This window comes from Eufriesea mexicana, unplaced genomic scaffold (assembly GCF_001483705.2).
Source record: "Eufriesea mexicana isolate 0111107269 unplaced genomic scaffold, ASM148370v2 scaffold1992, whole genome shotgun sequence".
NCBI lineage: Eukaryota > Metazoa > Arthropoda > Insecta > Hymenoptera > Apidae > Eufriesea > Eufriesea mexicana.
In genome coordinates, this window is record NW_016910066.1 from 598,867 (window position 1) to 608,806 (window position 9,940).

At 31.6% G+C, this 9,940-nt stretch overlaps 1 protein-coding gene across 3 annotated transcripts in view; it reads right to left on the minus strand.

Moving 5' to 3' along the window:
* The window catches only part of LOC108549397 (GTPase-activating Rap/Ran-GAP domain-like protein 3), a 200,898-nt gene that overhangs the window by 29,639 nt on the left and 161,319 nt on the right, over positions 1 to 9,940 (minus strand). For 2 of the 3 annotated variants that reach the window (XM_017902756.1, XM_017902754.1), the window contains exons 12-13: positions 6,641 to 6,926; positions 234 to 673 (exon numbers count right to left, since the gene is read on the minus strand). In XM_017902756.1, coding sequence (XP_017758245.1) covers positions 234 to 673; positions 6,641 to 6,926 — 726 coding nt within the window. The remainder of the gene's footprint in view (positions 1 to 233; positions 674 to 6,640; positions 6,927 to 9,940) is intronic. The other variant, XM_017902755.1, reaches the window with a different exon arrangement.

Genomic DNA, 9,940 nt, shown 5'->3' on the forward strand with positions numbered 1-9,940 from the left:
TTCCGATTTATTTCTCCATGTAGAATCGCCTCATTCCCGGTTATACTACCGTTGCCGACACCCTGTATATTTCATGGGTATGCACAAAGTTCCAAGAAAAGCGGAATATTTTGGTAAGGTGAATTTTCTTGCGATATAGGGTGCCAATACTTTGTTTACACACTGCAGAATTGCGAAGGGTGAAACGCAGCGCGTGCAAAGGGTCAATAAGTGTTAAGTTATGAGGAACATACCATACGTAGATGGGAACCACCGGGCATAGTGATGGTGTACAAGTGGCAGCCCCGAGTTCTTGGTAGCCTTCTTTCCTTTATATGGGCACGTCCTCTGACAGCCAAAGGACGTACACGAACATGAGTACGACGGATCACGGGCTTAAATTTCGCGGTGGCCCGGGTCAAATTCTCGTAATCATTCTCTTCGCTTTCATCAGCGTCATCGTCCATATCCTCCTCGTCGCCATTGTCTTCGTACTCCTGGTCGTCTTCGCGATCGTTCAGCACGTCGGTAGACCTATTACTCGTGTTCTCGAATTCACTTAGACGAAAAACGTACACGTTGCTCTCCTTGCCTTTGTCACCGGTGCGAAATAATAATATTCCGTGTTGCTCCACTACGTCCAGTTGCTTGATCTGCACGGACTCGTCGAAGATCAGTCTGTGCGATAAGCTGTCTGAAATCGGAAGCATTAGTAGCAATTATAAAAAAATTATCAAAATTATAATTTTATTATAATTTGGGGTGTCACGGTTGGAATACTACGAGGTCTTTTATGTTTTATACTTTGTCTAGAAAGAAATTCTAAATGAATTACGTGGAAAGAGAATTACAAATTTCCTGGGGTTTATGATTATATGGTATAAACTATTTTCATATATGAAGCAAATTTCAAAGGTTTAGTAAAATTTTAAAAGCGAATCTCAATTTCGAGAAATTAAAAAATTAAGAAATTTCAGAGTTTTAAATGTTCCACGTTTTAATATTTGTTAGTATATCTCTTTAATTTTAAGAACATAACCATAGCGAACAGAAACCAATCGTCAAAATTAATGTATATGTGTTATTTATAAATATGCTATAAGCATTTATAATATATGCATGCCTCGTAAAAACATTGTTAAGGATTGACCATTTTAAATATTCTTAAAGAAATTGTTAATATTTTATGAGTGAAAAGATATATCAAGACACGTAGAAATTTTTTGTTATAAACCTAGAAAAAGAAATTTCAATTTGCTATAAATATTTATTTTTCCCAAAAGATGCTAATGAGATATTCAATTAAATAATATTATATGAATATTTGCCAAACTATTATAAAACTCGAGTTACATAATTTCAAAATTTTAAATATATTACCAAAGTATTTATTTTGCATTAAAAAATTGCGATTCATACAAGAAGTTACGTTAATAATAAAATATCAAGAAAATCCTACTTACGATTATTGCAGAGTCAAAGATGGAAAAGATACATGGCTCTGGTGCGAAATGAAATTTAAACTATTATACGAAACTAATAGTCATTAAATTTTAGTAAAAAAAGTTTACCCAATTTCACAATGATAAAATGATTTCTTTTTAAAAAGAAAAATAGAAAATAAGTAAAACGTTACGTTAAATACGTAAAAATTATAAGTCGTTTATTTCTGTAATCGTATATTTATATGGGACTCCAAATTTTCACATACGTGTAGGTGTTGCATAACTGTAATAAAATCTTTTGGAAATGTATACATTTTAAAATATATTTATCATTGGTCTATAATATTTTATAATATTCCCATTTTCATTGTATTGAAATACGTAACAAGTTAAACAACTTTATTTTATAATATTTAAATTTCAAGCTAAAATTCCTTAACGTTTTATATGCCAGGTAGATTTCAATTAATGAAAATTCCAGTCGTTATATTATTTAGTTACGAAATACGAATATTTAATGGAAGATATAGATACCGGAAGTGAAATATGAAAGAAAAAGTTTATAAAATTGCGATAAGAGAAAGAAGAATATGGTGCAAATTGAAAATTGAAAATTGAAAAGGCATATTATTGGAACTGTATATCTAGAATCGATGATTTATGGCAAGATGAGAAATTCATTGATCGCAGTAGTTCAAATTCTATTTACAATATTTCAAACCGCAAATGCATTTTTTCTGAAACCAGGTTTTCAAAAAGACGTTCGTGATTACACGAATATCATTTAACCGAGTTATTTGAAATATTACAACGCTACAAAGTGTTTGACTTACAATGAATAGAATTTCTTATTCAATTTATAGTTTTCCTTCTGTTGTATAGAGATTGCAACGTTTCATTTCGTGTTTGAAAATGTAGATTTTCACTCAGAGTACTGCTATTTCTTTTTATATTTCAAAAATTATCAACCTCAAAAACGTTTGTCAGTATACTTGAAGGAACTAATTTATTTTTGTAATAAAGATTCGTTGTTATAGGAATGAGTTATTGCAGTGATTTACACATTTGCGATTAGCTTCTATAACAAGTGAGTATGATAAATATTAATATGTACGAAATTTATTATTACATCGAAAGATATGTTTAAATTATTAAGATTAAGAAATAAAGAAATATTTATATTTTCTTGGAAAAAAATTTAGAAGAATTGTTAATATTTAGATCTTTCTTCTTAAAGGACAATTTTCGAAAAACTATAACATCAAAATAACATAAAATTAACAATTTTATGTAACAAAATATATATTTTTTTAAAACCTTCACATAGACGAAGCGTATAATAATCTAATGAATTTTCTAGACAGGATTATATTTTATCAAATAAGTGCATTTCTTTTGTATGGAATATTCAATTCATCGATACTTTGGTACATGTAAAAATTAAAAATTTCGCTTTAATTTTATTATTTATTAGCCTAATTTCTGCGGTTTACTCGTTGTTCATTAATTCCGATAGAGTCGAAATTTTGACACTTAACAAGAGTGAATTGGATTCCTTTTAGAAGTATCATAAGAGTCTGTATATTAAATATTTTTGTCTAGTAATGCTAACTTCATGTTATATCTTATGTGCCATTTAAACTATCGTACAAACTTTTTTTAATTCGTATGATTTATTTTAAACGCTTATCCTAAAATAGCTTAGTAACTGAACAAAACAAGTATTTCACGTCCATATACCTTCGTCACTTAACTCTTTGCACTCGACGATCTTCTCATTACAGAAACATAGTAATTCGAAGATTTTGTGCCATAAAATCGACAATATTTTCAAAACGGTAAATAAGAAGTGCGAAATAATTGTAAGACGTAGAATTATTTTAACACTAGGTTTACGGACGCTATCTATATACCTACTTCTATGGACACCTGTCAAATTTACAGGTAAAGGAAACCTCGTGTCTTTTTTTTTTTTAGCGATTAGTTTAATTTAAAAATAATTACAATATTAACAGTAATAATATAAATTACCTAAATCTGTTACCATCGTATAATTGGAGCAACCCATCCGTCAAATTGACGGGTTTCGTAAATCTAGTGTTATCTCGATATTCCACGCGTCGTTGGGCAATTTTAAATTCGAGATATTAATTAACAATGATCTTTAGAATCTGATTAAATGGCGACTGGAAGGCGCCTCTCGAGTGCAAAGGGTTAAAATACAATAGCATCGAGGTAACTATCAGGAATTTTTCCGTGTTACATTACCGCCATTATCTCCTCTTAAAAGTCACTTCATGATGGTATTTTAGACGGTGTTACGTATCTAAAGCAAAAAATCTCTTGTTCTCAATGAAAACATACACCCAGAATGTTCTGAAATTTTACTTCGCTTGATAACCGACTGCATATGAGCATGGTCCTTAGTCACAGTTAGTTAACGCTATACTGCTGTACGTCACTTAAGAGCATGTTACCATTAGCATGAAATCAATTCTGAATCCAAGTGGATTCCAGTGTTATACCAGAATACCATGGTCGACTCGAACGATACAACGCGCTTAAAATTAATCGGGTCTGAAAGTATAGCATGTACTTTTATTAAGAATGATTTTTAAAGTCAAATTTTTTTTTTTTGCTTCATCATATTTTACGCGACAAAAATAAAATTCTAAAAAATTTACCCGTATTACTTATATATCCATAGAAACAAATGAAACTGCAATGGTCGTGACAAATAATTTTTCATATACCCTGAACAAATGTTTTCACTTTTGAAACGGTAATTTAAGATACTCAGAGGAAAAAGGCGTTAATAAGTGTCGAGCAATGAAAATTTAGAATTAATTGCTTCTTTACTGGGTATTATTGAAAATATTTCGCGAAAAATTAAAGTCGCTTTTAAATGTTTGAGATATTAAATAAAATTTAACGTAAATTAGTAACAAATGATAGTTACACCATTGTGTGTTATTGGTTCATTATTAAATATCAATTCCAAGGTGAAAGCAATTTTGTAAGCCATCATGAACATGTAATTATTAGAATAGTATATCGAGGATTAAATTTACTCTGGGGCAAAACGTAATATGTACATAAACTGAAAGTCGGTTAATGCAATGAACATATAACATAAACATTGATATATATATAGCAAATTTGATAATCCGTACATACATTGCCATCCAAAAGAAGTTTGGAATCACTTTTAACATTTATGGTTCATGGAAAGAACAAAAGCAACTAAAAATTGATGTAATTATTGTTTCTCCTTAATAATGAGATATTTTTTCAATTGTGCTGTTATACATTGTTTTTATATCTGTAAACAATCGTGTCATTTTTTACTTTCTCGTTATATTTGTGTATTTCGTGTTATTTTACGAATTACGAGATTTTCTTCTTTGAAATTATTTCATTGCGCCATAAGGGTGATAATACTTCGTTCTTTTTATTAGAGAGCAAATTTTCAATAGTTTTTGGAAAATATTTTTATTAAAACGGACTATTACGATAAAAAAATAAGCGTAAATGCGTAATTTCAAATAAACATAATAATTTGACATTGTTATTTTCTATAATAATTTAATAAATATTTAATAGCTCAAACATCAATTCGAATCTTTTTCAATTAAACAGTACAAGGTTTTTGTTATCGAAGAAGTGATTCCAAATATTTAGACGTGTATACAGTGTATACGTCATACTCGCTAAGAATTGACTTCGGTAATGACGTACATATACGACATAACCGCTCAAGAGGATAAAATTCAAAGTTAATCGATAATTTCTGCGATTGTATTGCTCGATTTATTAAATACCTATAATTATAAACCGTAGACAGTCCAAAAGTATCGACGACACGAACGGTGTTATTTAGGTATCAATCGTCGCGTGATATGCTATTTTACTAGCGCAGTATGTCATTGGAATCAACTGTTTGCTCGCATTTTCCTTAATGGTTGTTAGTATTAACCATTCATTGGTTTGTCCTCGAAACTTACCCCTCGTGGCTACCAGTGATCGCGTGACACTGATTCGTCTACGTCAGCCTATCCTGTGACTTCCGGTGTTACCCAGACACCGGTTCGATCAATCCTACATTACAATTCCGATCTGTCCATAAATCTCAGCCATGGTTAGTCAACACAGTACCACTGCATATCGCGTAGAGCGTGTCGCGAGCTTCGTCATTCCGCATCCAAGTGAACTCTAGCGTTGTGCCAGAATAGTAGTAGTTTCGTTTACCTTTTACTTAATGGCTCCCTCTGTTTGGCATACGTTGATTTGTCCTCGAAACTGTACCCTGTGTACCAGCGATCGCGTGACACTGATTCGTCTACGTCTACCTTTTGACCCTCGATGTTAGCTATACACCAGGCCGACTGACCCTACGTTACAATCCTGATCGATCTACAAACTTAGGCCACATTGCCGCACTTGGACCAAGCTCGGTCTTTGTGAACACGGTAATACAATTAATCGTTCGAGTGCCAGGGGTCAATAGTGCCAAACGATGCCAATGACGCTTGTTTTGGCTTACGCTGAAAACCGTTAGGTGGCACGACCGTGTTTTATGTACTCTGAATATCAGTAATATCGAGGATGTACTATAAGGTGGAGTTAGAATGTTTCCTCACAGAATTGTTTAACACTAGGTTTACGGGCGCTACTTGTATACCTATTTTTAAGGACACCTGTCAAATAGACAGGTAAAGGAAACCACGTGCCTTTTTTTTAACGATTAGTTTAATTTAAAAACAATTATATATTATACTAACAGTCTTAATATAAGTTAACTAAACCTGTTACCATCGTATAATTGGAGCAACCCTTCCGTCAAATTGACCGGTTCCGTAAATCTAGTGTTAAGCGTGTTTTGCAGATGAGACATGGAGATTCTAATTAGTTAGAATCTAACATTACGCCATTAGACGTCATATCGAGTAATTAAGATTTCCTCCGTTAATAAGATTTAAAAAAAGAAAGGTATATTTAGAGCGTATCGTCAATTGTACATATTTAAATTGTACAAGGCATAGCTATACTTTTCGACATAAAATCTGAACAACGCAATTGCGCGACGCATTCATACCCTTAGATTACCAACGAGAGAATACTTCAGCAATTAGGTCTCTTGGAATCTCCTTCGGTCAATGACCACGTTACGGTATGCTGAGGGTTAAGAAAATAATTATTTACAGATTCTGTCTTACCTTCGATCAAAAAAGTTCCGTTCTCAGTGGCAAGAACCATCCTGCTGTCTAGCCAAACGTCCCCGCAGACGACTTCGTGAGGAAAGTCCGGATAGATGCACCTTGGCTCCCATGGTCTAGGTTTCAAGGGGCCAGCCGTGGCCAAGGAAGTTGGCGCTAAACCTCTGACGATCGCCTCGAGTTTCAGGGCCTGGCCGACGCGCACCATCTCCACAGCACGCGTCTCCTCGCGACGACGACCTGGAGCCTCCACCACATCCGACAATGCTCGTCGGTTTAACATACTCTGCGAAAATTCGATCGGTTTTCCTTTCTACGGGGGGAGAGGGAACAGCCAATACACATCACAAAACTCTGCCCTTTTCGTTTTCTCTTTCTTGTTTGTCAAGTTTTGATCGTTAGTTAGATGGATGTGATGGGAGTTCGTGCAAAAGTGTGCGATTTCATTTTTCTGCTAAAATATACCATGGTGTTTAAGTAATATTTGTTACTATACTTATTACATGGAGCTATCATTGTCGGACACCGAAAAGGTCAAAATGATGGGTTTGTATACCCAAAGGGGTACAGATATACTTTTACATACGGAAGTATTAATACTCACATTTGCTATATTTAACGAGTGAAATATAAACGTTAAATTGAAGTATTTAAAACGATGTAGTACGAAGAAAGTCTCAAAATTCTCTCATTGTCAGTAAAATTAGGAATAATTCAACGCTGAATACGATATTTCTGTTACACGTTTATTATAAATAACAACCATGGTGGCGCTAGTGTACTCAATGGAAAATCGTCTTAGATATTGGAACTTTATTTTTCAATAAATTGTGCTTTCGAGCAATAATTTTCTGATCCATCGATGATCTATATTTGTAATAAATATACTACAAGTATAGTATATATCGTTGAATTCTTTTAGGATTTTATTGATACAATCTTGAGACTTTGCTCTTATTTTATATATTAAATCGGTTTGAACCTAGTTGTTCAACACTACCACCATCGATAATTTATATTTATTTCTAATAATGAAAGCAATTCAATATAAATGATATAAGTGAAGCGTGAGTAATAATGCATAAACGATATAAACGATATAGTTCTAAGTAACAAGAGAAATTAATTTCGTTCATTTTACTTTCTAAATTTTACTTTTTAATACGAGCAAACAATACAAAAATCGGTTATAGTCAAATAACTTTGTACACTTGAAAAGCAGTAGCAGATTTTTTATTCTTTTAGTTTGAAGAAGGTTTAAAAAGATTATGGTAAATTTAACGTAATATGTATTAACGTGTATATCTCACTGATTAAAAACAGAAAATGGAAATGGTGGAATTATCGTCTACGAATAAATGTATAAATAACATTCAGATAATTGTCAATCGTTTTAAAAAGGTACTTCGATACTTTTTGCAGGTAAATAACCCGGGATAATAGGGACAAGTGTACGTTTCTAATGTACATAATATATTGCTTTACCATTCAAATATCATTTTTAGAAAAATATTATATGTCATACTACGAATAATACCTATGATATTAATAAACATACATCCTTGACATCATTACTATTATAATTCCACTTGACACTTATAACACATTTATAGGTTACTCTACTTTAGTAATTAAAATGACTAATAATAGAAAAATTGAATAAAAAATTAGTAAACTGTGATAAGACATTTAAAACACTTAGACTTATAAATAGAAAAGATATACGGGGTATATTGTAAATTAAATGAAAGAAAAATGCAAAATAAAATTATTCTCGTTTCAACCTTCATTTCCTAAATAATCAAATTTGAAGATTCCTCCTACGTGAATATACCAGGGTGAGTCGTAATTTCTAATATAACCAATTCTGTGCACCGTTCTTATGTACAAGATATTCCAGGTTTCTTTGGCCAAAGTTTATTAATACAATATATTTTATGAGTACAGATAGGGAAAAATATTATGTAAACTGCTTGGAGCTTTATTAAAAATATATATAAAAAGTACGAAATACGAAGGGAACTGAGGTGGATCTGTTGCTATCGCAAAAAGATAAAAATAAAAGGTAATAATAAGTTTCAATCAAAATAATTACTGGCTTTTAATATTGCATTACAAAATATTCACCGTTCCTATTAATATAAAATTGATAGTCGCAAAATGTTTAATATATTACGTTAGAAGTTCATTTTCATTTTGTTTTATTTCATCGAATGAATTACTAATTTTTCGTATCAGTCCATTTCGAGTATTAATTCGAGTATTTATTAATAAACCAAGATGGTTCAGAAAGTTCGTAATAAAATTTCAAAAAAAAATTTGTTTTTTTAATATCGTTATTTTATTTCTTAATATTAATATCGTTATTAATTTTACTTTCGAAAATCTGTAATAATTCGTTACATAACTTTCCAAAATAATGAAGATGTTTTCGACTTATACAACAACATTTTTTCACCGTTTCTTAATGTCGTGACATCTTCGATGCTTTATTATTCAAAAAGTTTCCTAAAAACCAATATAAGTTATAATCGTTTCTGATGTCGAGATCTAATACTTCTAATACTTTTTATCGGTTCTTAATTGACAGGTGCTACTTGATAGCTTAATTGATAAAGCCTAATGACGCTTTTCTATAAAATAACATGTTTTTGTTGACCATTTTTAAACGTTTGTCTCTAACTACTGTAATTAATATTTAATTAGGAACAGTGATGTTCCGAATTTAGTATTTCATTATTTAATAGAAGTTTAAGACAAACAATTCCCTTTAATATCAGTTAATTTTCCGCCTATTTAAGTACATGATGTAAAAGTTAATAATATGTTCCAGTATATTTAATTGCCTTCTTAAAAATATGCAAAGGATATGAAGGCAAAAATATGTTTACATCAGGATCCTTTTCACGCGATGGGTACCATGTAAAAAAAGGCTGTGTAAAAAAGAACTGTATAAAATAGAGGAAATCTGTTGCTTCTTGACAAATGAAGATTCACGTTTGAATGTTTTTGGTTCTCTACTCTAGCTCTAAAGTGATTATTTCTTTACATTATAACGATAAGGAAATATGTAACGTATGTCTATACCAGATCATCAATCACGGTATAAAACTTCCTTTCTTGTACATCACAGAAATTAGAATTTTATGAAGAGAAAGGTTTGAAATATTTGTGTAGAATATACATTATCCCCTCGACATTTCAGCGATTTAATTCGTATGCGCTTTTGAGGCAATTGCGTAAAGGTAAGTAAACCGTGTAAAAGAAATTGTGTAAAAGTGAGTGTTGTAGAAAAGGGAA